Source organism: Trachypithecus francoisi, unplaced genomic scaffold (genome assembly GCF_009764315.1).
Source record: "Trachypithecus francoisi isolate TF-2019V2 unplaced genomic scaffold, Tfra_2.0 Lachesis_group12, whole genome shotgun sequence".
NCBI lineage: Eukaryota > Metazoa > Chordata > Mammalia > Primates > Cercopithecidae > Trachypithecus > Trachypithecus francoisi.
Window position 1 is genome coordinate 78,076,285 of NW_022681457.1, and position 27,599 is coordinate 78,103,883.

At 47.3% G+C, this 27,599-nt stretch overlaps 1 protein-coding gene across 5 annotated transcripts in view; it reads right to left on the reverse strand.

The window, feature by feature from the left end:
• RAD54L (RAD54 like) overlaps positions 1–20,243 on the reverse strand; it is a 32,776-nt gene extending 12,533 nt beyond the window's left edge. For 2 of the 5 annotated variants that reach the window (XM_033226549.1, XM_033226547.1), the window contains exons 1-8: positions 19,380–20,066; positions 19,190–19,276; positions 17,669–17,788; positions 7,744–7,804; positions 6,392–6,527; positions 5,880–5,949; positions 5,476–5,764; positions 5,118–5,242 (exon numbers count right to left, since the gene is read on the reverse strand). In XM_033226549.1, the coding sequence (XP_033082440.1) occupies positions 5,118–5,242; positions 5,476–5,764; positions 5,880–5,949; positions 6,392–6,527; positions 7,744–7,804; positions 17,669–17,788; positions 19,190–19,276; positions 19,380–19,382 (891 nt within the window). In that variant the 5' untranslated portion in view covers positions 19,383–20,066. The other 3 variants (XM_033226548.1, XM_033226551.1, XM_033226550.1) reach the window with 3 other exon arrangements.
• Between the last annotated feature and the right edge of the window lie 7,356 nt (positions 20,244–27,599).

Genomic DNA, 27,599 nt, shown 5'->3' on the forward strand with positions numbered 1-27,599 from the left:
GCTACATGGGCAAGATCAGGCCTGTACCTTTTCTATATCCAGCCCCACACTGGGTAAGGCGCACAAAACTCAACCACTCAACCAGGAATCAGCAATCAGTCTTGCTCCCTTGAGTCAGGCTTTGACAACGCAATTAAACACAGACCCTTCACTGACTCTCCCATCTATAGCATCAAGTCCAAGCTCTTTAAGCTCACTAGCTTAGCATTCAAAGCCCTTCTCAATGAGAACCCAGTGAACTTCTATGACACTCTCCAAGCTTGTCACAGTCCAGGAAGCCTGACCTCCTCATCACTCCTAATGCTGGATTTCCTTATGTCTCTTTGCCCATGCCACCTCTCTGCCTAGAGCTCTTTTCCACAGGCAAGTTCCTCAGATGTCACCTCCTATGCAAAGCCTTCCTCAGTGACTCCAGGCTGCTTGTCTCTCTCACCTCTGTGCTCCTGTGGCACTATGTACATAATGGCTGCTACTATTTAGTGAACCCATTTAATGTGGTAGGCATGGTACTAACTAAACAATTTACCTGTATTCTGTTCTGTAATCCACACGAATGGATATTGTATTATCCATTTTAGAGATGAAGAAACTAAGATTTAGAGAGGTAAACGTTATCCAAAATCATGCCAGTAGAAAGTAGCAGAGCTGGGATTTGAACTCAGGATCTGTATGACTCTGAGTCTGGACACTGTACCACTCTGCCCTCATCCATAAAATATGTACTAGAGTGCTAATCACTCTCCTGTACTTTATCTTCTCAACTAGGCAGAGACCAGGATTTCTTAAGGCAGAGACTATGTCAGATTCACCTGTATAATTTCAGTGTATAGGACAAAGCTCAATGAATGTTAGTTGAAAGAAAGAATGAAATAATGACCAATGTTGCTATTAAAGATTAAATAAACCAACGAGGCATGGTGGCTCATGCCTGTAATCCTAGCACTTTGGGAGGCGGAGGCAGGTGGATCATCTGAGGTCAGGAGTTCGAGTTCAGCCTGGCCAACATGGTGAAACCCTGTCTCTACTAAAAATACAAAAATTAGCTGGGTGTGGTGGCATGTGCCTGCCTCCCCAATTTAAGCAATTCTTGCGCCTCAGCTTCCTGAGTAGCTTGTATTACAGGCATGTGCCACTATGCCGGGCTAACTTTTGTATTTTTAGTAGAAACAGGGTTTCACCATGTTGGCCAGGCTAGTCTTGAAATCCTGACCTCAAGTGATCCGCCCGCCTCAGCCTTCCAAAGTCCTGGGATTACATGTGTGAGCCAGTGTTTGGCCTAGAAATTTAATTAAAAAAAAAAAAAAATTATTAGAGGCTCCAAGTACTAGCCCTAAAAAAACCTTTAGACTTCTGAACTGAAGAGGGAAATGAGACCTGAAAGTCAGAGCAAATCACCCAACAGGTCCAGGGGAAATGAGCACCACCAATTAGATCTTCTAAACTGAAGCTCCCTGAGGGACAGCACTGTGAGATCTCCAGGGCCTGACACATAAAAGGCACTTAATAAATGACCCAGCAAATGAAATGGGCTACCACACTATCCTGTCTCTGCAAAAGAGAAAGCCAACCCCAGTTCCCTATTGGATCAGTCACTAAGGATCCACAGGGGTCTTGATGAGGAGCACAGGGACAACCCTTCCATACCCAATGCAAGCTTCTTTCTGCACCAAGCATCCAAGGCAGAGGGCGATAGGAAAAAGAGCCATGACTTGGAATCTCACACCTGCATTCACACTCCAGCTTACTATATACTCGCTGGGTAAACCTGGGCAAGTCACCACGCACTTCCCTGAGTTTGTCTCCTAATCTTTAAGACTGAGATGATGATGAGGTCAATCCCTCTGCTATACACTTGTGCAAAGTGCTCCCATATATCCTCTCTCTTGATCTGGATCATATCCCTTTCAAGTAGCCCCTGTACTTCACCCACTCTACAGATGAAGAAACAATCTCAGAGCAGTCTCACCTGTGGAAAGTCACGCTTGTAAGTGGCAAAGCCAGAGCTGATTCCATGTCTTTTGATTGAGGATCAAAGATTTTGTACATAGAAGTTATTATGAAAAACTGTGTTCCAGAGAAACACGTTAGCTGGGAGGAAGACGCTGTGGGAGCTGAGAACGTGAAAGCCTGAAATGGCACCTTTCCTTTCCAGGGTCTGAACAGGACAAACCCTCTCCCCTCCTGGAGTAAGATGATTATCTTTTCAGGACTTTCGGTTTCTTAGATCCCTGACAGTTGACAAAATGAAAGGTAAACAAGTAGAAAGGTAAATAGCCAAGGGGCTGCAGTGTGATAAGAGGCAGTGTCATCCCTTGTGCCCTGCACAGAGTCAGCTCATAAAACAGGACAGAGTGGGGAAGAAAAAAACACTAAGGAGAAGAAAAAGGCTGGGCACAGTGGCTCAAACTTGTAATCCCAGCACTTTGGAAAGCCGAGGTCACAGATTACTTGGGGCCAGGAGTTCAAGACCAGCCTGGCCAACATGGTGAAACCCCATCTCTACTAAAAATACAAAAATTAGCTAGAGTGGTGGCGCATGCCTGTAATATCAGCTACTCAGGTGGCTGAGGCAGGATAATCACTTAAACCTGGGAGGTGGAGGTTGTGGTGAGCCAAGATCACATCACTGCACCCTATCTGGGCAACAGAACAAAGATTCTTGTCTCAAAAAAAAAAGGTAGAAAAAAATTTAGATGCTCCCTAATCCTCAAAGGCTCAACAGCTACAGCCTGCCTTCCTCTCCCACAATGCTTTGGACCCGGCTCCTGGCATAGTCCCCCTCCACAGTGATGAAGCAGATGCCAGGGCCATGAACCACAGGGCAGTAACATGCGTACCTCACCTCCAACCTGGTAACTTCCCTACTCCTACCAGGAAGTTGGGAGTCTGAAGACCAGCCAGACAATGACTGACCAGAAAATAGCTCACAACTAGAAAGCATGGTACCCAAAAGCAAGCTTTTTCCCTCTGTCCCCTCTCTGAAGTTCCTCAGACAACTGGCCTTATCTACAGTACCCAGAGCTGAGCCTAGCCTGCCAACTGGTTGACAGATAGGGCCACGTCTTTCAGCCACCTCTCCACTAGAACCTCAGGGGTATACAAAGGAGCTCAACTCTCCCTAGAAGTTGCAAACAATGGCTATAGACTCAGGGTCGCCAAGTCCACTGGGAAGTCCTGAAAAATTCTCTATAGTCGGAAGCTCCCAGTCACCCTCACTGCTTCCTAAGTACTAGCCTCTCTACTGCCATTCACACATACTGGAAAAGGCTGGAAAGTACATACTGGAAAGTAACTACAGCCATATTCCCTTAATCCCAGAGAGAAGGAACAAGGAGTCAATACAAACTACTACTACAAGGTGTATGGACTTTCTTATCTCTGCTTTTGTCCTTGCAAGTACCCCCCGCCTGGAATAACCACCAGAGCTTACATTTGCCAAGGTCTTATGACATACCAGGCACTGCAATAAGAGCTTTTTCTTAATAATATCATTTAATCCTCACAATAATCCTATGAGGCAGATATTATCACCCCATTTTACTGATGTAGAAACAGAGGTTCAACTAGTAAAGTAACTTGTTGAAGGTCACACTGCTAGTAAGTGGCAGAGTCAGGATATGAATAAAGGTCTCTAATTCTAGAACCTGTTCCCTGTGGAAGGAAAATGACATCTCAGGACCCCAAACTATGCCAAAGGGAAAAGTTAAGCTTGGGAACTAGTCATGCAAAAACTGTCTTTCCTTTTGTTCCTAAACAGATAGCAGTAGACAGAAGGCCATGCCTCTCCCCAGGTGGCCTCCCTCACCCTGACAATGTAAATAAACAGCTCATCTTTACAGGTAGGAGACAAAGACAAGACTAGAAATCCTCCCTCCCAGACAAATGTGTATTTGACTTCTTCCTCTACTCTTTATTTACTTAACTCTATGTAAAATGCAGATTTATTGAGCTGAATGCATAACTGAAGGCTCCTCTTTCCCTCCAGCCTGCTCTTGCCCCTTTATGTGTTTGTGTGTTTTTTTTTTTTTTTTTTGAGAAAGGGTCATGTGTGTCTGTGTATATGCGTGTTTTTTGTTTTTTTTTAATTTGTTTTTTTGAGACGGAGTCTTGCTCTGTCACCCAGGCTAGAGTGCAGTGGCATGATCTAGGCTCACTGCAACCTCCGCCTCCTGGGTTCAAGAGATTCTTCTGCCTCAGCCTCCCGAGTAGCTGTGATTACAGGTGCCTGCCACTGTGCCCAGCTAATTTTTGTATTTTTAGTAGAGACGGGGTTTCACCATCTTGGCCAGGCTGGTCTCAAACTCCTGACCTCATGATCCACCCGCCTCGGCCTCCCAAAGTGCTGATAACAGTCATGAGCCACCGCGCCTGGCCATATGTGTGTTTTGAGACAGGGTTTCACACCCCATCATCCAGGCTGGAGTGCAGTGGCACAATCTCAGCTCACTTCCCGGGCTCAGCTGATTCTCCCACCTTGGCCTCCCGAGTAGCTGGGACTACAGGTGCACCACCACACCTGACTAATATTTTTATCTTTTTTAGGTAGAGGTGGGGTTTCACCATGTTGCCCAGGCTGGTCTCAAACTTCTGGGTTCAAGTGATCCACTCACCTCAGCCTCCCAAAGTGCTGGGATTACAGACGTGAATCATCGTGCCCAGCCCCCCTTTAAATATTAAAGTCCTCAAAAACCTCTTTGGAAAAAGCACAGGCTACAGATCCTACTGTAGCTTGTGTCTCTTTTTCCCCAGAGCATCCTCAACCTTGGCAAAATAGATCTCTAAGTTGAGACTTTTCTCACTTTCTGGTTTATATCCTCTAAACACTGCCACCCACCCTTCAAGGTCCTTCTTTAGTCCAGGGATACTATCTGGAGACAACAAAGCCAATCAGTCCCCAGCATCTCACTCTCCTCGGAGTTCTAAGCATTGTTTAAGCCCTCTTTTGGCAGACAGTATCTTGTATTTTGGTATCACAGGCTCTCCCTATCACTTGTCTCCAAGGCAGCATCCTGTCTTCAGCATTCCCCAGTGACTAGCACAGCCCTTGGAAGGCAATACTCAGTGAAGAGATTTTGACAGATTTTCTCCTACCACCCAGACTGCTGAGAGTCAAGTACCTCGTCACATATGACCAGACCAACACTTCCTTTCTGGAGGACTCCAACATGAAGGCGGAAGGTCTCATAGGAAATGATGAGGATGGGAGAAGGCACTCTGCCTCCACGCTGGTTCATGAATCCTTCTACAACAGAAAAGGTGTCAAGGGAACAATTCAGAATCTTTAAAAAAAAAAAACAACTCGACAGTTTTTTAATTTAGCCTGGAAACAACTGGCTCCACTTCAACTATTTTCAATGGAAATTCTCTTTTCTGCTACCCCTGCATTGCCCTCCCCACCGGCCATAAGTGAGCATACACACAAGAAAGCAGCAGGCTATACAGGAGAGTGCAGCCATCTTTGTTAAGGCTCCATACCCAGTTTTTGGTCTATTTCATCCTTAGATCCTCCATCGATGGCCAGAGGTTGGATCCTCCCTCCAAGCCATTTCCCAACCTCATTATACCAGTTCTTCACCAGGCTGGAAGGCGACACCACCACTGCCTTGTCAATTTCTGGCTTGCACTCTGGACTCTGACGCAAAAGTGTCCACATCAATGTGATGCACTGCAGCGTCTTTCCCAGGCCCATCTCATCAGCCATGATACAGCCATGGCTGCCAGGGATGCGCCGACTGGTGACACACTCCCACAGGAATTTCACTCCCTAGAGAATAACAGCCTTCAGTCCACTTTGGCACCTACGCTGCTGCTGTCCCAGGGATGGTAGTCTCCCAGGCTCAGCCCCTAGCCCACACCTCATTCCCCTCACCCTCATTTACCTCTCTCTGATGAGGCCGCAAAACCTTACTGAGAATAGGGTCAACAACCACATGGACAGGGAGTTTCTCCCTGAGAAAACACAGCAAAGAAAACAATGTGCTCAGACATGGGCAAGGGAGCACCCTCAGGAAGCTGTGTCCTGCTGATCCAGAGGCAACAGAGGCAGCTGCCTAAGAGAAGACCTTCTTGGCTGATAAGTCATAAAACCATAGCAAATTCCTACTTTAGGAGTTAGAAAGTTAGCTCAGAGAGGAATGGGTTCCCTATGTCATCACCTCAATCACTCCTCCTCCTGAGTGAGCATCCTGGGAAGGCAGGAGGGGATGAGGAATGCCCACTCACTGGACATGACCACAGGCTCTTCCGCAGGCAGTCTCCTTCCCCAATCATCTACTCTCTGAAAACACATGCCAATCCTAAAGAGAAATCACACCAAAATACCCTCTACCCTCCCAAGTATGCATGCATGTACAGAGGACCAGAACTGCTTACGAAATACCAGTGCACATACTTGTCAAGCTTCAGCTGGTCATGGGCGCTCAGCGGGGGAGGCTCATACAGAACCAAGGCATCTTTTTCCAGGGGGTCATGGAGGGCCCGGCGGACCCCAGCCCTTTTCAGGCCCAATGCCCGAGAGCCCAGAGGACCTACAAACCAATAATCATTCCATCACCTGAACCTATGTTTAGGAGCTCCAGCAAGCCCAGCTCAAATACTTGTCCTTCACATAACATTTCTTGAGCTCCCATATGACCCTCTGAGAATGCCTCTAAACTCAGTTTGAGCATCTCTACATGACCATTATCCCATTCTGCTTTTTTCAGAGATGGAGTCTCACTCTATTGCCCAGGCTAGAGTGCAATGGCACAATCTTGGCTCACTGCCACCTCTGCCTCCTGGGTTCAAGCAATTCTCCTGCCTTAGCCTCCCAAGAAGCTGGGATTATAGGCGCCCGTCACCACATCTGGCTAATTTTTGTATTTTTTTAGTAGAGACAGGGTTTCACCATGTTGTCCGGGCTGGTCTTGAACTCCTGACCTCAGGTGATCTGCCCACCTTGGCCTCCCAAAGTGCTGGTATTACAGGCGTGAGGCACCACACCCAGTCCCCAGAATTATTCTGCTTTGAATCAGAGCTTTTCCTGTTTTATTTCTCTCATTCCATTACAAACTTCTGAGGTGCCAGGACTGGTTCATTTCAACTCAACACAATCCTGGAAGGCCTGAAATTCTAAATGGGGCTTTCATAGAGCCTTCTGAGAGCTCCTGAGAGCTGGCCACAGCCAAGCATAGTGTCTCAAGCCTGTAGTCCCAACACTTTTTGAGAGGTCGAGATGGGAGGATCGCTTGAGCCCAGGAGTTCGAGATCAGCCTGGTCAACATAGTGAAATCTTATCTCTATTAAATTTTTAAAAAAGAAAAAAAAAGAGAGAGAGAGAGAGAGAAAGCTGGCCTCCCTACTCCTCCAAGCCCCAGTTTTAGCATCATGCTGTACCCTATATGAGACAGGGAAAAAACCTTACAGAATTTAGGCCTCCCACACAGTCAGCCTCATAAAAGAGATGCTACTGAATGCACTTGGATTGAATGAAGCCCAGGTCCATCAGCCATCTTGGCCCACCAGGAACTTTCTAAGTAGTGGGACACCTCTACCGAGAAGATGAGGGGCAGTTAGTCTTGGCAGCCCTTACTGAGGCTAACACAGTTTTCATGCAGGCCTCAGGAGGGTCACCCCAAACACAGCCACCACTGGACTGGCACCTTCAATTCCCAGCTAAGCTTGTATTTACAAAAGCAGATTTTTAATTTACTCAGGCACACATACATATGACTGATTTCAAAAACAGAAAAACCTCCATTTTACCTTGATAATTTGGAATGGGGACTTTGAAAGGCTTTGACAAAATGCTTCGAATAAATGCTTCCTAAAAAGAAAGGAGAAAGAGGGATTCAGGACTGATTGGAGATGTTATGAGACAATATCATGATATGCTTCACATTAGGTTGGTACAACAGCGTCCATCTTCGAGGCTTTGTGTAAGGTTCTACAAGTATCCAGGGATAGCAGAAGGGCCCAGCCTCAGTTAACCATGAGGCTTAGAACCCATGAAACCATTCACTCATTAAAGATGCCAGTGAGCATCCCTAGCTCTTCCCTAGGGTATAGCACCTTGGAAAGCAACTACCACAAACTTAGCCAACCCAAGTAATAACAGAGAAGTCCAATGTCTGCGTTTAACCACTGTCATATAGGGCTACACCTTCCCAAGCATACCTCACATACCTCACAATTTTTTTTTTTTGGCCACATCAGTTCTGCCTAATATATCTAATACTCACATCAGCCTCCTTGGGAACTAAACAGCTCATCAAAAAGTAGTGATAGTAGGAGATATGGGAACCACAGTATTAATAAAATAATATTACCACCACCAGGCCGAGCATGGTGGCTCACACCTGTAATCCTAACACTTTGGGAGGCCAAGGCAGGAGGATCACTTAGGTCTGGGAGTTCGAGACCAGCCTGGGCAATATAGCAAGACCCCATCTCTATTTTATTTATTTATTTTTTTGAGGCGGAGTCTCCCTCTGTCGCCTGGACTGGAGTGCAGTGGCCGGATCTCAGCTCACTGCAAGCTCCGCCTCCCGGGTTGACGCCATTCTCCTGCCTCAGCCTCCGGAGGAGCTGGGATTACAGGCGCCCGCCACCTCGCCCGGCTAGTTTTTGTATTTTTTTTAGTAGAGATGGGGTTTCACCGTGTTAGCCAGGATGGTCTCGATCTCCTGACCTCGTGATCCACCCGTCTCGGCCTCCCAAAGTGCTGGGATTACAGGCTTGAGCCACCGCGCCCGGCCTTTATATTTTTAAATATATATTTTAAAAATAGAGATGGGGTGCCGGGCGCGGTGGCTCAAGCCTGTAATCCCACGCCCGGCACCCCCTCTCTATTTTTAAAATATATATTTAAAAATATAAAGGCCGGGCGCGGTGGCTCAAGCCTGTAATCCCAGCACTTTGGGAGGCCGAGACGGGCGGATCACGAGGTCAGGAGATCGAGACCACCCTGGCTAATACGGTGAAACCCCGTCTCTACTAAAGAATACAAAAAACTAGCCGGGCGACGAGGCGGGCGCCTGTAGTCCCAGCTACTTGGGAGGCGGAGGCAGGAGAATGGCGTAAACCCGGAGGCGGAGCTTGCAGTGAGCTGAGATCCGGCCACCGCACTCCAGCCTGGGCGATAGAGCCAGACTCCGTCTCAAAAAAAAAATATATATATATATATAAATAAAAATAATGATGGCTACCAATGTATGCTAGACACAGAGCTAAGCCTCTTGCATTCATGTTACCATTTAATCCCAACAGCTGTATGAGGGCCATATATTACTGGTGTTCCCATTTTACAGATGAGCAAACTGAAGCTCAGGGTGATTAAGTCACTTTCTCAAATCAGAAAGCCATTATAAACGCAGGACTTTCCCAGTTCTAGGGTCCTTACTTGTACTCAGTAGGCAATATGGCCTCTCACCCAGTCTGTTTGAGTACAGCCATACACATCAGCCCAGACCCGGCAGCTTCCTGCCATGTAAAGCACAAGAGAAGGAACATGAGAAAGGGACATGAGAGAGAAGCTAAGCCCAACACTAAGAAAAAGCAAGTGGGACAAGGGTGACAGCAGGTAGACATGTGGGTCCTAGAGAGGTAGCACTGGTGACTCCTCTACCTAAGGGCAAGAAGCCTGTCTACAAGCACTTCTGCCTTGAACCAGCATTATTCCATGGGCTATGGGGCTGGGGCAGGAGTAGAGAAAGCAGAAAAATTAACACTGAACTAACTCTGACAGCTCCCATGGAAGTTCTGGTCCACACACACCTGAGCCCTTTGCGGAACTGTGATAGCCTATGAACCTCAACAAAACCAGAGCTGGAACCCAAGAGATCAAAGAGAAATAAAGAGCAGAGACCCTGAAGGCAGTTTTAATGGGAATATATTAGTGGAAATAGCAGTAATGAAAAAATATCCCTTCTAGCAAAAAACATAGTCTAGTAGGAAAAAAAAGCAAGCCTGCCCTGATATTTTTACCTTTGTTTTCTGACTCATTTCTTCACACATCATAAATGTCTAGAAACTCAAATGTACTTTATTTGTTTTTTGGGTTTTTTTTTTTTTTGGAGACGGAGTCTCGCTCTGTCGCCCAGCTGGAGTGCAATGGCGCAATCTCAGCTCACTGCAACCTCTGCCTCCCGGGTTCAAGCAGTGCTCCTGCCTCAACCTCCCAAGTAGCTGGGACTACAGGCGCACGCCACTATACCTCACTAACTTTGGTATTTTTAGTAGAGACAGGGTTTCACCATGTTGGCCAGGCTGGTCTTGAACTCCTGACCTCAAGTGATCCGTCCACCTTGGCCCCTCAAAGTACTGGGATTACAGGAATGAGCCATCGTGACTGGCCTCAAATGTACTTTAAATTTAAAAAAAAGTAATGAATTTTTTTTGTGATATTAGAAGACAGAAAACGAGTATGTAGAAATGAACTTCCTTATCACACTAAATAACATGACAATATCACACTCAGTAACATAACATGAGGGCAAAGTTGGCAAAAAACTCAAATGCTTTTGTTTATTTGCAAACTTCTTTGCATGTGAATAAAATCCTTTATTGACTCTTTTTTTTTTTTTTAAAAAGAGACAGAGTCTCACTTTGTCGCCCAGGCTGGAGTACAGTAGTGGTGATCATACCTCACTGCAGTCTCTAAGTCCTGGCTCAAGGGATCTTCTCACCTCGGCCTCCCAAAGTGCTGGGATTATAGGCATGAGCCATCATGCCCAGCCTTTACTATTTTTAATTAGCATGACTGTAACTATGAACAGCAATGATAATCATTATGAAAGATGCTAACAAAAAGGACCCTTGACCAGTGCAGTGGCTCATGCTTATAACCCCAGTGCTTTGGGAGGCTGAGGTGGGAGGACCGCTTAAGTCCAGGATTTTGAGACCAGTCTAACGCAACGTAGTGAGACCCCGCCCAACACACCCCCTAAACAAAATTTAAAAATTACCCAGGCACTGTGGCACATGGTCCCAGCTACTCAGAAGGCCGAGGCAGGAAGATCACTTGAGCCTAGGAGTTCAAGGCTGCAGTGAGCTATGATTACACCATTGCACTCCAGCCTGGGTGACAGCAAGACCTGCCTCAAAGGAAAAAAAAAAAAGCTACTCTTAAGTCAAATGAGAGGAAAAGGAGATAGACCCTAATTTTCTTTTTAATATAGCATCAGTTCTAAAACAGAAATATTTTCAAAATTATCAGTATAGAAGGCTAGATTTGAGGCTCTGAGTAGCCAAGAATGTATGCTCCAAATTTAAAAAGACTTTCAATAGAACACAGGAACCATAGGTTCTGCAGGGAGAACTACAGGCTTGCATAACTGGCAAGGAAGAATGTGGAGACCCCTGGCCAAAAACATCTGAGGGCTCAGTCTGCAAAATGGAATGGCTGGCCAGGCACAGTGCATGCCTGTAATCCCAGCACTTTGGGAGGTCAAGGCAGGCAGGTCACTTGAGGTCAGGAGTTCAAGATCTGCCTTGCCAACATGGTGAAACCCCCTCTCTACTAAAAATACAAAAAACTGAGCTGGGCATGGTGGCGGGCACCTATAATCCCAGTTACTTGGGGGGTTGAGGCACAAGAATCACTTGAACCTGGGAGGTCGAAGTTGCAGTGAGCCAAGATCGCGCCACTGTACTCCAGCCTGGGCCATAGAGCAAGACCCTGTCTCAAAAATAAATAAATAAATAAATAAATAATGAAAAAAAAAAAGAATGGCCAACCTGCAGGGATCTGGTCTGGTGACTCACCAGTCTCTATAGGAGGGGGCAGGGAGGGAGTATGCTCTCATTCTCTGTTCATTTGGTTACTGATAATTCATATCAATTTTTCCTTCTGATAGATGAGAGACAGCATCCCTCCTCCCCACCAAGGCTAAAGCTTCCCATTTCTGCAGAGAATCACTCTGTTATGACTGATCACTCTGTATCTCAGCCTCTCCCTCTCTACTAGCTCTTACCAGTATTCAAAATGGACTTAATTATCTCCTATCTTAAAAACAAATATTCATTTGATTCCTTATCTCCTCCCCTCCACAGGCAAACTTCTACTAAGTTATATAGCTCCCCTTCTTTCCTCCCACTCTTCCTGTCTTCTGCCCCTTCCACTCTGGCCAAGATCACGAATGGCCTACATGACCCTAATTCCAATGGACATGTATCTTACTTGACGAAGCTGGCCACTCTTTCTCAAATATTTTCTGCCTTTGACTTCCATGACACTACTCTCCACCTTTCCAGGATCTCATCTTCAGTCCCCTAATGAGCTCTTTTTCCTCTGCCTTTTAACCCTCACCCCACCCCCAGAGCTCAGTGCTCCCAACCAGCTGCAGTGACACACATCTGTAATCCCAGCACTCTGGGAGGCCAAGACAGGAGGATTGCTAGAACCCAGGAGTTTGAAACCTGCCTGGGCAACATAGTGAGACCTGGTCTCTACATATCATTTAAAAATTAGCCAGGCCGGGCGCGGTGGCTCAAGCCTGTAATCCCAGCACTTTGGGAGGCTGAGACGGGCGGATCACGAGGTCAGGATATCGAGACCATCCTGGCTAATACGGTGAAACCCTGTCTCTGCTTAAAAAAATACAAAAAACTAGCCGGGCGACGAGGCGGGCGCCTGTAGTCCCAGCTACTCGGGAGGCTGAGGCAGGAGAACGGCGTGAACCCGGGAGGCGGAGCTTGCAGTGAGCTGAGATCCGGCCACTGCACTCCAGCCTGGGTGGCAGAGCAAGACTCCGTCTCAAAAAAAAAAAAAAAAAAAAAAAAAAAAAATTAGCCAGGTGTGGTGGCGCATGTCTGTGGTCCTAGCTACTCCAGAGGCTGAGGTGGCAGCAATACCCGAGCCTGAGATTGAGGCTGCAGTGACCTGTGATCGCACCACTGCATTCCAGCCTGGGCAACACAGCGAGACCCTGTCTCAGAAAAAAAAAACAAAGTCAGTGCTCCCCAGGGTGCAGGGTTTAGCCCTCAGATCTTCTGACTACACATTCACCAATCCATTTACCAGGTATAAAATATATCTATGCTAATGAGTCCCAGATAGATTTCTAGTTATACCTTACTCCACATCCACATTTGCAACCGACTGCAGACCTAGATCTCCTGCAGGGACTTCAAAATCATCATGTCTAAGGCTAAAGTCCTCATCTCCAAGGCCACACTATGACTCGTGAGCCCCAGGCACTTTTGCCTTTGGGGCCCCTTCCTCCATTAAAAAAAAAAAAAAAAGGCCAGATGCAGCGGCTCACTCCTGTAATACTAGCATTTTGGGAGGCCAAGGCAGGCAGATCACTCAAGGTCAAGAGTTCAAGACCAGCCTGGCCAACATTGTAAAACCGTGTCTCTACTAAAAATACAAAAATTTGCCAGGCGTGGTGGCGGGTGTCTGTAATCCCAGCTACTCAGGAGGCTGAGGCAGGAGAATAGCCTGAACCTGGGAGGCGGAGGTTGCAGTACACCAAGATCACGCCACCGCACTCCATTCTAAGCGACAGAGCAAGACTCCCTATAAAAAAAAGAAAAAACAAAAACAAAAAAGACTGCGTTGGTATAAAGATAAATATAATAATATAATCAGGCTAGATTACTATGTATTTTTTTTCTTCTGATTTTAAAAGGAGTTAAAGAACACCATCACTCTCTAAGTGCAGTGTTAGCTCACCAAGCTCCAGCTGAAGGAGAATGGAGATAAGTAAGGAGGTGAGCCAAGATAGCACCACTGCACTCCAGTCTGGGTGAGAGCATAAGACCCTGTCTCAAAAAAAAAAAAAGGAATACCTAAGTATATCACCGTGAGTAGAAAAATAGGGGACAGAAATCAAGTATTGCATTTTTCCATCATTTTCATTTTTTGTGTGAATTTTTTTTTTTTTTTAGATGGAGTCTCACTCTGTTGCCAGGCTAGAGTGCAATGGCACGATCTCAGCTCACTACAAGCTCCACCTCCCGGGTTCATACCATTCCTCAGCCTCCCGAGTAACTGGGACTACAGGCGCCCACCACCACGCCCAGCTAATTTTTTGTATTTTTTAGTAGAGACGGAGTTTCACCGTGTTAGCCAGGATGGTCTCAATCTCCGATCTGACCTCGTGATGCGCCCACCTCAGCCTTCCAAAGTGCTGGGATTACAGGCATGAGCCACCTTGCCCGGCCTTTTGTGTGAATTCTTAATATAAATGTAGAGATATAAAGCATTAATACAAGTCAAAATGTTTCAGTGAACAAGTTTCAGCACTTCCATTCTATAACAATTATAAACAAACCTGTTCATATCGTCTGGACAATGGATTTTTTAAAATACAATTTCTTATTGACAGCAACTAAACAGTGTTAGTAGCATTCTTATCACACAGCAGATTCTACCCATTAACTATACTTTTCTGAATTTTCCTATATGCAAGTATTTTTTTCCTTTTGAGACAGGGTCTCTGTCACTCAGGGTGGAGTGCAGTGACAGTATCATGTGTCACTGCACCCTTGACCTCCTCAGCTGAAACGATCCTCCCACCTCAGTCTCCAGAGTAGCTGGGACTAGTCACACGCAACCACATACAGCCCATTTATTTATTGTTTTTTAGAGATAGAGTCTCACTATGTTGCTCAAGTTGGTCTCACACTCCTGGGCTCAAGTGATCCTCCTGCCTCGGCCTCCCAAAGTGCTGGGATTACAGGTATGCACCACCACGCCTGGCCTGCAAGTACATTTTTAATGTTGTCTATCTTCTGTTCTATTCCTGTAACTTTGCTATTAAAAGACAATAGCTTTTGTATAATACATTCAACTTCATGGGCCCCCTGATTACAGTGCCCGCCATCTCCCTCCCACCAAATGCCATTCCTCTTCTGCGTTCCCTATCTCAGCAAATGGCACTACCATCCATCCACCTTGCCCAAGCCTAAAATCCTAACTTCATCCTCAATTTTCCCTCTCCCCACATGTAATCAATCCCAAGTTTTTCCACTTGTAATTTTTAAGTATCTCTCAAAATCCACCTACTTCTTCCCATTCCCCATTCCCCTAAAACCCATGTCCAGGGCATAATTCTCTCTTGCTTGGCCACCTGCAATAGCTTTCTCACTAGTTTCCCTACCTCCAGTTTCTCCACATCCAACAGATATGCTACACTGCTGTTACCTCCCACCCCCACTTAAAACACTTCTAAAGCTCTTCAATGACCTTAGTCCAGACTCTCCTAGCATGGCTTCTGAAAGGCCTTCCACTCTTAGCCTCTGCATAGCTCTCCAACTCTCATCTCTCACCACCATCCCCCAACTCCCCACACTCTCTTTTCAGTACCTGCCTCTATTGCTGCCAGGCTTTCCAATAAGCTGTTCCTTCTATTAGAATATTTTCCACTCCTGGCCGGGCGTGGTGGCTCACACCTATAATCCCAGCACTTTGGGAGGCCCAGACGAGCAGATCACGAGGTCAGGAGATCGAGACCATCCTGGCTAACACGGTTAAACCCTGTCTCTACTGAAAATACAAAACAAATTAGCCTGGTGTGGTGGCGGGCGCCTGTAGTCCCAGCTACTCGGGAGGCTGAGGCAGCAGAATGGCGTGAACCAATGAGGCGGAGCTTGCAGTGAGCCCAGATCACCCCACTGCACTCCAGCCTGGGCAACTGAGCGAGACTCCATCTCAAAAAATAAATACATAAGAATGTTTTCCACTGTCTTCACCTGTCTAACCCCTCATATCTTTCAAGACTTAACAGCACATCTTTCAGAGGCAGGTCTTCCCCAATCTCCAGACCCATAGGTCTCCTGTTATGCACTCCCACAACTGCACTTATGCCATGTAGTTACACAGGACAACTTTCAATAAATCCTGAATGAAACAGTCCCAGAAGATTATACACCATTTTAACACCATTTTCTTTGAGATGGGGTCTCACTCTGTCACCCAGGCTAGAGTGCAATGGTGCCAATCTCAGCTGACTGCAACCTCTGCCTCCTAGGCTTAAGCAATCCTCCCATGTCAGCCTCCCAGGTAGCTGGGACAACAGGCACACACCACCATGCCCAGCTAATTTTTTTTGTATTTTTGATAGCGATGGGGTTTCACCATGTTGCCTGGGTTGGTCTTAAACTCCTGAGCTCAAGCCATCCGCCTACCTCGGTCTCCCAGAATGCTGGGATTATAGGTGTGAACCAACACGCCTACCCAACACCATTTTTTAAAGTTCAAAAAACCAATTAAAAAATGTATTAGTGATTTTTTTTTTTTGAGATGGAGTCTCACTCTGTTGCTGAGGCTGTATTAGTGATTTTTGTATGTATCCTAAAACTGTCATAAAAGCAAAAGATAATGGATACAATTCAAGATAGTGATTACCTCTGGGGATAGGAAAAGGGATTATGGGTTTGACAATGTTCTAGTCCTGGATGATGGGTTCACAGGTGTTTGTGTTTTATAACTTATGTGATATATCTATATTTATCAAGTATTACACAAAACTGTTGTTTTTTTTTGTTTTTGGGATGGATTTTCACTCTTGTCGCCCAGGCTGGAGCGTAATGGCACGATCTCGGCTCACTACAACCTCCGCCTCCCGGGTTCAAGTGATTCTCCTGCCTCAGCCTCCCAAGTAGCTGTGATTACAGGCATGCACCACCATGCCTGGCTAATTTTCTCTGTATTTTTAATAGAGACGGGATTTCAGCATGTTTGCCAGGCTGGTCTTGAACTCCTGACCTCAGGTGATCCATCTGCCTTGGCCTCCCAAAGTACTGGGATTACAGGCATAAGCCACTGTGCCTGGCCCAAAACTGTTTTTATTTAGTTAGGTTTTTTTTTTTTTGAGACCAAGTCTCACTCTTGCCCAGGCTGGAGTGCAGTAGCATGATCTTGACTCACTGCAACCTCTGCCTCCCGGGTTTCAAGTGATTCTCATGCCTCAGCCTCCTGAGTAGCTGGGACTACAGGCATATGACACCATGCCCAGTTAATTTTTGTATTTTTAGTAGAGAAAGGGCTTAACCATGTTGGCCAGGCTGTTCTCAAACGCCTAACCTCAGGTGATCCACCCACCTCGGCCTCCTGAAGTGCTGGGATTACAGGCGTGAGCTACCATGCCTGGCCACAAAACTGTGTTTAAATGTTTGCTGAATGCACAAATGACTAATCTCCATTATGTATTCCTAGTTTTCCTTCAAAACATTACTCATAAAGCTTAGTGGAAAAGCTTTGGAACTAGGCAGATCTGCTGCACCCACTCTGAGCAAATTACTTAACCCTTCTGAGACTCAGTTTTCTCATCTTAAAACGTGAGAATTACATGAGGCAATGCACAGAACCTGCCATGGTGGTGATTAAGTTTGACTTTACTAGAGGAAATATATGACTGTGGTACTCCTTAAAGTCATATACAGAGTCAGAGTCTGAGCTGACATGAGGATCCTAGTTCCTTTACCCTCCTTTCCTCAGGAATCTGAACCATCAGATATCTGGTGCCCATGTAGCTACTATAAACCAGGCACAAGTTAGGCACACCTCGCTAAGCAGGCCCCAGCAGCTGTGGGCAGGTCCAAAGCCCCCACAGATGTGTGTCTTCTGGCCACTCTAGAAAGCACTGAGGGAGTCTACAGGGACAGGAGTCTACAGGGACAGGAGTCTACCTAGGCTGAGTGACTGGGCACAGACACATACATGCAGGTTGCAGTTCTGGCTTACATGCTGACTGCTGTCCAGACAAGGTGGTTGATTGGTTAGCTGACTCAAAGGTTTCCGAAAAGGAGACAGGAAACACTCCTGGATCTGGGTCTCACTGCTGGATTTCCGTTTCCTAGGAGTCTAGGAGAGAGAATTGGGAAAGGTGAAGTCTAGAAGACCACAGAAATCACCATAATGGCAACTAACACTTGAAGTGCTTATTAAGTGCCAGGCACTGTGCTAAATTCTTCACGCGTGTTATAGTGTATCATCTTCATAGTTACTGTATTATATAGATTTATTATCCTTATTTAAGAGGTGATAAAACTGGAGCTTAATGTGGTTAAATAACCTGCCTAAACTGAGCAGGGGCAATGGAAAAGGTAAATAAAACGGGCCTGTGAAGAGCAAGTCTACCAACAGCATGGAGTCCTGGTGGCCCCAAAGCTTCACTCCAAAAGCTCCATGGAATGACTGAGGAACCAAACACTTCGCTGAGTTTCCAAGGGGCAAGAGTACAGCTGCCTTCAACTCCCAGGCCATTGAGGCCACTCCCCACTCAGGCCACCCACGGCCATGAGGACACTGGCACTAAAAGCATCTTCAGCAGCAACCAGCAACTGACAGTAGACCCAGCTGCAGAGAATGCTGCCCCAAGTTCAAGTCTGAGACCCATGTACGTGGCAAGGGGCAGCCAATGTGCCTCCTTCACAGGTAGAGAAGCCCCTTGCACACCACAGTACAACTATTGAGCAAACCCCTCCAAGCCATTAGGCAAGAACCCACTTGTGCCAGTTTGCCAGGATATTTGAAGCTTCAGCGATCCTATAAGACACACCTGAAACAAACAGCAGCAGCCCCACCCCACACCTTATTCGCACACTGCTCCTGCCAAAAAGTGCCTTCTGGTCCTTGCATAGCTGATCCCTTCCTTCAAAGTTCCAGTGGCCAAGCCCCCACTTCTTGAACTGCTCTTATTCTCTGAAGTCCATGCTGCACTGTCCTATTTATTTTGGTTTACATAGGTCCTGCCCACAGTCAGCCCCAGTAAGCCTCCAAAACAGGAAGCAGCACACAGGGCCCAACCTAAAGTAGAATATACTGTACTTCAGTATGAGCAAGGACTGGAAGGACTCAACCTGTCAGATCTAGGCCCAAGTGAGCCCAGGACTCTAAGGGAGGCCCAGAACACTCTACTGTTCTGTGACACTGGGCAGGGGACAAGGAGCAAAAGAGCAGGCTGCTAATTGCTGCTGTGTAGCCCTTTTTTTCAAACAGAGTCAAAAGGTCCAATCCAACCGGCTCTTTTGCTTTAGAATACCTTTTCCCACCAGGAAAACTGAGGTTATATTAGCTTCTAATGACTACTCTGAGGACAAAGATTTTATTAATCTTGTTCAATGCCTGGCACATAGTAAGTACTCATTAAAAGTTTACTGAACATACAAAAGAGGCATCTGGAGTTGGCTATGTAACCCTAGAAACCAAGTCCTGGCTTCTTTTCTGCCCAAACAGAAAACTCCCCTTCCCTTGAGTGCTCACCACTAGGCCAGGTTGCCAGTCTTCATCTTGAGAGGACCCGCCTTCAGGCTTTCTCTTGGCCAGCTGGCTGGGAGCCAAGCTCCTCCTCTGTAAGGGGAGAACGGAAACAGTGCCTGCAAGCATCCTGCAGCCTAGGCCTGTTAGACCCTGACCCAGGGCTACTCCCAGCCTCCCCTAGGCCCACACTTACCATCCTGGGCCTAGGAGTTTAAAACGTCAAGTACCCATGAGCCGAAGGTCCAAAGCAGGCAGCGGCTAAGCGTGTAAGACCAGGGTCTAATCAGCAGAGAGGGCTGCTACATTATTGAGAGGACCGGCTAATTAAAGAGGGGGCATGGATGGCGGGAATCCGTCCAGGAACTGGGGTTTGGACCCAAACTGTGAAAGTGTCCGTCCTCAGTAAGCCGAGACGAGAGATTAGGCCAAAGTGGAAGAGACCAAGCAGAGATTAGTGTGGGACTGGGGGAGGAGGCAGGTGGAGTCCCAGACTGGGCGGAGTGGAGTGGGGATGATGGTCCCAGACTGGGCGGAGTGGAGTGGGGATGATGGTCCCAGTCCGGGTGAAGGGAGGAGGTAGTTGCGCGGCGGGGCGGGGTGGGAGTGGGGGTGGGGGTGGGTAATCACTGTCCAGGAAAGAGAAGCTGTGGTGAAAGTCCGAGGCCTGGGTGGGGAAGGCAAGTCCGGAGAAAGGAGATTTCCCAGGGCTGGAGGTGGAAACCAGGATAAGACTCAGGGAGGTCGAGCAGGAAGCCACGCGGGGCCTGTAAAAGACCCAGGTTAGGAGGGGAATACCAGGAGGGGCTGAAAAGAGCGACAGAGATGGACGTAGACCCCAGCACCTCCCTCCCAACCTTCTTCTTCCCAAAGCGCGCGTTAACAGCCGCCAAGACTCACCGACCCGCCAAGACCCAGTCAATCGAACCTCCCGCCGCGCTGCTGTCGTATCACCCATTGGCTGTGTTCGATGAGTTCGGCCCTCGCGACCCAAGGAAGAGGAGGGAATAGTGCTGCGCCCAATGAGGAGTCTGGGCTGCGGAGCTGGAGAAGCTAAATTGACCTACTAGGAGGCGTGACTTAGATGGAAGGGCGGGGCCAACAGAGGTGGGCGGTTGGGCGAGAAGAGAGGGGCGGGGACGGGGCGGGGAGAGGGCGGGGCGGGGGGGGGGAAATGTTGGGGGGTGGGGGGCGGGGCCAACAGAGGTGAGCGGTTGGGCGAGAAGAGCGGGGCGGGGCGAGAAGAGCTGGACTGGGCGGGGAGGGGCGGGGCGGAATTACTGCTGCGAGCTGGAATTCGGCCCCTGTCTTGGGCGTTTGTCCCAGGTGGGTGAGCTGTGGTCCCGCAGCTATGGAAGGGATGATTTACGCCACATTGAGCAGCGGAGGAGTTACCACCTGTTGTGGACAACTGGGGATTATGAAAGGCGGCACATTTCTGGGAGTTTGGATTGCATCTACAGTGGTGCCAGGTCTAGAGCAGAGGGCCGGGGTTGGAGTCAGGCCTCGCCCACCCAGAAAGTGGTGAGAGGCATTCGGCCCAGACTGCCACGTGGTGGACTCGGGCAGTGGGAGTCCCCGGATGACGCGACTTTCTCGCTCAGGGATGTCTTGAAAGAAGCTGCCTTCCTCTCCAAGTCCACACCGCGTTGGAGGAAGCGTGGTGTTTGGAGTCTTAGATTTAATCATCCAATCTCTCAAAACGTCAGTTTCTTCATATCTAAAGTGGCATTAGAATAGTACCTCCCGGCCGGGCGCGGTGGCTCAAGCCTGTAATCCCAGCACTTTGGGAGGCCGAGACGGGCGGATCACGAGGTCAGGAGATCGAGACCATCCTGGCGAACACTGTGAAACCCCGTCTCTACTAAAAAATACAAAAAACTAGCCGGGCGAGGTGGCGGGCGTCTGTAGTCCCAGCTACTCGGGAGGCTGAGGCAGGAGAATGGCGTGAACCCGGGAGGCGGAGCTTGCAGTGAGCTGAGATCCGGCCACTGCACTCCAGCCCCGGCGACAGAGCAAGACTCGTCTCAAAAAAAAAAAAAAAAAAGAATAGTACCCCCCCCCAAGGTTATTCTGACAAGTAAATTAATGTGTGTAAAGCACCCAACAGTGGCATGCACAACCTAGGTACTCACTAATAATAATAAGGGTATATATATATATAGCATTTACCACTAGGCATTTCTGAGCTTCTGAGATATAACAATTCATGTAATGCTCATGACTATGAGGTAGGTTTATTCTTGTCCCCATTTTGTAAGTGAGGAAACAGGCCTAGATAGGCTAGTAACTTGTCCAAGGTCACACACCTGACTACAGCTTACGCCATCCTCACAGGGTTATCAAAAATTCTGAGGTCGAGCATGGTGGCTCACACCTGTAATTCCAGCACTTTGGGAGGCCGAGGCGGGAGGATTGCTTGAGCCCAGGACTTCCAGACCAGCCTGGGCAACACAGAGAAACCCCATCTCTACAAAAAAATTAGCCAGGCGTGATGGTGCACAGCTGTAGTCCTAGCTATTGCAGAGGCTGAGCTTGGAAGGATCTCTTGAGCCTGGAAGGTCAAGCTGCAGTGAGCCGAGATCACGCCATTGCACTCCAACCTGGACGACAGAGCAAGACACTATCTCAAAACAAAGAATTCTGGAGAGAAATATCGTTTTAATTAAGTATTAATCGGTTGGGAGGCTGTGGCGGGCAGATCACTTTAGGTCAGGAGTTCGAGAACAGCCTGGCCAACATGGTGAAGCTCTGTCTCTACTAAAAGCACAAAAATTAGACGGGCATGGTGGCAGGCACCTGTAATCCCAGCTACTCATGAGGCTGAGGCAGGAGAGTCACTTGAACTCAGGAGGCGGAGGTTGCAGTGAGCCGAGATCACACCACTGCACTCCAGCCGGAACGACAGAGCAAGACTTCGTTTCAAAAATAAATAAATAAATATTTCTGGTTCTAGTTTCCAGTAATAGCAAATAAATGTAGTCAGATTAACCCTCCCACAAATAACAATGACAAACTCTAGGGAAAAAAATATTTTGAAAAACCAATTATTCCAGGGCACTGGACAGTGGCCAAATACAACTGCAACTGGTGAGATTAGAGAAGCTGTGGCCTCTTGCTTAGGGCATTCCCCAATCCGCAAGGAACTCTGATGTGAAGACACAGCTTTATTACCTTGAGGTGTCAGGGAACAGAGTTTGAGGCAGGCAGGGCAACCAAAAAGTTACAGGAGAAATCCTAAAAAGGAGAGTATTGCAGAGGGGGTGAGCCCCAACATTTGGGTAAGACAAGTCCTCCCAATTCCTTGGTTGACTGCTTATGTATACATGTGCAGGGGTAACAAGAAACCCAGCAAAAAAAAAAAAAAAAAAGCAGCAGGTAGAAGGTAGAACTGGGTGAAGATTTTAGCTTCTGCCTTCTGCTGGAGATGATTGATTTGGAATTAAAAATCTAGCCAAATTAGCTCCCTGCCAGAACAAAAGCTGTTCTTCAGAGGAAAATTCTGCAAAGGGCGTAAGAAAAAAGTTTCCAGACACGATCTCGCTGTGTTGTCCAACCTGGAGTTCAGTGGCACTATCACAGCTCACTGCAGCCTTGACCTCCCAGGCTCAATCTCCCACCTCAGCCTCTCAGGTAGCTGGAACCATAGGCATGTGCCACCATTCCTGACAAATTTTGTTAATTACTTGTAGAGTTGGAGGTCTCACTATGTTGCCTAGGATGGTTTCAAACTCCTGAGCTAATCTTTCTGCCTCAGCCTCCCAAAGTGCTGGGATTATAGGCATTAGCCACTGTGTCCAATCTAGGATGAAAACATTCTATATATTGAGATGATGTGGCATTACAGTAGGTCTTTTTTTTTTTTTTTTTTCCAAACAGAGTCTTGCTTTATCACCCAGGCTGGAGTGCAGTGGCACCATCACAGCTCACTGTAGCCTTGACCTCCTGGGCTCAAGCAAGCCTCCCACCTCAGCTTCCCAAGTAACTAGGACCACAGGCATGCATGACCATGCCCAGTTAATTTTTTGATTGTTTGTAGAGACAAGGTCTCAGTATGTTACCCAGGGTGGTCTCAAACTCCTGGGCTCAAGCAATCCTACCACCTTAGCCTCCCAAAGTGCTGGAATTATAGGGGTCAGCCACTGTGCCCAGCCTTTAATTTAAAAAAATAAAATAAAATGAAAACAAAATACAGACAAGTTAAAATCAACAAAAACAGTAGATTCATCCCCATCAAACTTGAAATACTAAGGAAAATTCTTCACACTAAAGAAAATAACAGGCTAGACTTGGTGGTTCATCCCTACAATTCCAACACTTTGGGAGGCAGAGGTGGGCAGATCACTTGAGCCCAGGAGCAGACTGGGTAACAGGGTGAAATGCTGTCTCTACAAAAAATACAAAAATTAGCCAGGCATGGTGGGTGTGCCTGCAGTCCCATCTACTAAGGAGGCTGAGGTGGGAGGATTGCTTGACCCCAGGAAATGGAGGTTGCAGTGAGCCCAGATCATGCTCTTGTACTCCATCCCGGGTGACAGAGCAAGATCCTGCCAAAAAAAAAAAAATTAACTGGGCGTGGTGGTGTGTGCCTCTAGTCCTAGCTACTCAGGAGGCTGAGGTAAGGAGGATCAATGAACCCAGGAGGTTGAGGCTGCAGTGAGCTGTGACTGTATCACTGTACCCTAGCCTGGGTGACAGAGTGAGACCCTGTGCCAAAAAATAAAAATAAAAATAGGCCAGGCGTGGTGGCTCACACCTGTAATCCCAGCAGTTTGGGAGGCTGAGGTGGGTGGATCACAAGGTCAGGAGTTCGAGACCAGCCTGGCCAACACAGTGAAACCTCATCTCTACTAAAACTACAAAAATTAGCCGGGTGTGGTGGCATGCGCCTGTAGTCCCAGCTACTTGGGAGGCTGAGGCAGTAGAATCACTTGAACCTAGGAGGTGGAGGTTGCAGTGAGCAGAGACCACCCCACTGTACTCCAGCCTGGGTGACAGAGTAAGACTCCGTCTAAAAAAATAAATAAATACATAAAAATAAAAATAAATGTCACCCAACAATCTACAGGAAGGAATTAGGATCACCAAAAATGATAAATATATGGATGTGGTAGAGAGAATAACAGCATCTAAAAGATGTTCATAGGCTGGGTGGCTCATACCTGTAATCCCAGCACTTTAGGAGGCCAAGGCAGGAGGATTGCATGAGTCCAGGAGTTCAAGACCACCCTGGGCAACATAGTGAGACCTCATCTTTACAAAAAATAAACAAAAATTATGGAAGTGTGGTGGTGTGGCGTGTTCCTGTAGTCCTGGCTGCTTGGGAGGCTACAGCAGGAGGATCACTTGAGCCCCAGAGGTTGAGCCTGCAGTGAGCCAAGATCACACCACTGCACTCCAGCCTGGGCAACAGAGAGAGACCCTGTCTCAAAAACAAAAAAGTCATGCCTCAATCTCCAGAATCTGGAATGTGATAGGTTACATAGCAAAGGAGAATTAATACTGCAGATGGAATTAGTCTGTTAATTGACTTTCATTTTATTTTATTTTCTTGAGACAGAATGTCGCTCTGTTGCCCAGGCTGGAGTGCAGTGGTGCAGTCTCGGCTCACTGCAACCTCTGCCTCCCAGGTTCAAGCGATCTTCCTGCCTCAGCCCCCCTAGTAGCTGGACTTACAGGCACATGCCAGCATGCCCGGCTAATTTTTGTATATTTAGTAGAGACAGTGTTTTGCCATGTTGGCCAGACTGGTCTCGAATTCCTGACCTCAGGTAATCCACCCGCCTCAGCTTCCCAAAGTGCTGGGATTGCAGGTGTGAGCCACCACACCCAGCCAATTGTCTGACTTTGATGGGGAGATTATCCTGGCTTATCTGGATGGGTCCAGTGTAATCATAAGGGTCCTTATCAATGGAAGAGGGAGGCAGAGGAGTCAGTGTCACCTGGAAAATTGAAGGAAATGGATTATCCATTAAAGCCTCCAAAAAAGAACACAACCCTGCCAGCACCTTGATTTTACCCTAATGAGATGTATCTTAGACCTCTGACCTCCAAAACTCAAATTCATTTGTGTTGTTTTCCACCACTAATTTGTGTCAATTTGTTACAGCAGCAATAGGAAACTTCTTTGGTTAATATAAAATTCTGACTTTAAAAAAATTATTCTCTTTAAAAGACATATGACATGTTAAAACAAACACTATATTCTGGTGTTTATAACATATGTAGGTATAGTACATCTGAAAGCAGTAACTCAAAGGACTAGGCCAGAGTGAAACCGCCTTTGCAAAAATTATAACTGAGGGAGTTATGACAGTGAGAGAGATCAGACCTAACCAATTCCATCTTCCTTCTAACCTTTAATCTGTCCTTGTTCATTCCTGGGTGTTGGGCAAACCAACTTTGGGAAGGACTTCAGTTCATTGTTTGACTCTGAAACAAAATTGATAATAGCCCTTTCTCAAAAAGACCCCCTTCCTGCCTGGGGATAAGTCTGCCTTTGAGGGATAATATGGTTTGGCTGTGTCCCCACCCAAATCTCATCTTGAATTCCATGTTATGGGAGGGACACAATGGGAGGTAACTGAATCATGGGAGCAGGTCTTTCCCATGCTGATCTCGTGATAGTGAATAAGGCTCATGAGGTCTGATGGTTTTATATGGGGGAGTTTCCCTGCACAAACTCTCCCTCTTTGCCTGCTGCCATTCTTATAAAACATGACTCGCTCCTCCTTGCCTTCCAGCATGATTGTGAGGCCTCCAGCCACGTGGAACTGTAAGTCCATTAAACCTCTTTCTTTTGTAAATTTCCCATTCGTGGGTATGTCTTTATAAGTAGTGTGAAAATGGAGCAATACACAGGACTAACAAATTAGCTACCAGATTAGAAATTAAGATTTAGGGATCGTGCAACCTCTGGCTCCAAGAATCTGAACCTCGGCCGGGCGCGGTGGCTCAAGCCTGTAATCCCAGCACTTTGGGAGGCAGAGACGGGCGGATCACAAGGTCAGGAGATCGAGACCATCCTGGCTAACACGGTGAAACCCCGTCTCTACTAAAAAATACAAAAAACTAGCCGGGCGAGGTGGCGGGCGCCTGTAGTCCCAGCTACTCGGGAGGCTGAGGCAGGAGAATGGCGTGAACCCGGGAGGCGGAGCTTGCAGTGAGCTGAGATCCGGCCACTGCACTCCAGCCTGGGCGACAGAGCGAGACTCCGTCTCAAAAAAAAAAAAAAAAAAAAAAAAAAGAATCTGAACCTCCCCAAATTGCTCCTAGGGATAACATCACTATTGTAAATCCTAAGATCGGTGCCTGAGATATTTTGCAGCCCCTGCACTGGATGGATCAGCTGACACCATCCAGACCAGTCATCTGGCTCACCCAGTGCTGCCATCCCACCCAGGAACAAAACACAGTAAGAAAACCTCATTTTGACCCCTATGATTCCATCTCCAAGCTGACCAATCAGCACTCCCCACTTCCCAAGTCCCTACCTGCCAAATTATCTTTAAAAACTCTGATCCTCGAATGCTCATGGAGACCGACTTGAATAATAATAAAACTCCAACTCCATGGCTGGGCGTGGTGGCTCACGCCTGTAATCCCAGCACTTTGGGAGGCCGAGACGGGCGGATTACGAGGTCAGGAGATCAAGACCATCCTGGCTAACATGGTGAAACCCCGTCTCTACTAAAAAATACAAAAAACTAGCCGGGCGAGGTGGCAGGCGCCTGTAGTCCCAGCTACTCCGGAGGCTGAGGCAGGAGAATGGCGTAAACCTGGGAGGCGGAGCTTGCAGTGAGCTGAGATCTAGCCACTGCACTCTCCAGCCTGGGCGACAGAACAAGACTCTGTCTAAAAAAAAAAAAAAAAAAACTCCAACTCTAGTCCTGGGTGTATTACTCTTTTTCTTTTATTTTCTTTACTTTTGAGACAGTCTCGCTCTGTCACCCAGGCTGGAGTAGAGTGGTGCAACCTCTCCCTCCCCAGTTCAAGTGATTCTCCTCCCGAGTAGCTGGGATTACAGGTGTGTGCCACCATGCCTGGCTAATTTTTTTTTTTGAGATGAAATTTTGCTCTTGTTACCCAAGCTGGAGTGCAATGGTGCAATCTCAGCACACCGCAACCTCCGCCTCCCTGGTTCAAGCAATTCTCCTGTCTCTGCCTAGCCTCCTGAGTAGCTGGGATTATAGGGATGTGCCACCACACCCAGCAAATTTTTTTTTTTTTTTTTTGAGATGGAGTCTGGCCTTGTCACCCAGGCTGGAGTGCAATGGCATGATCTCGGCTCACTGCAACCTCCACCTCCTGGGTTCAAACAATTCTCCTGCCTCAGCCTCCCAAGTAGCTGAGATTACAGGTGCCTGCCACCACATCCAGCTAATTTTTGTATTTTTAGTAGAGGCAGGGTTTCACC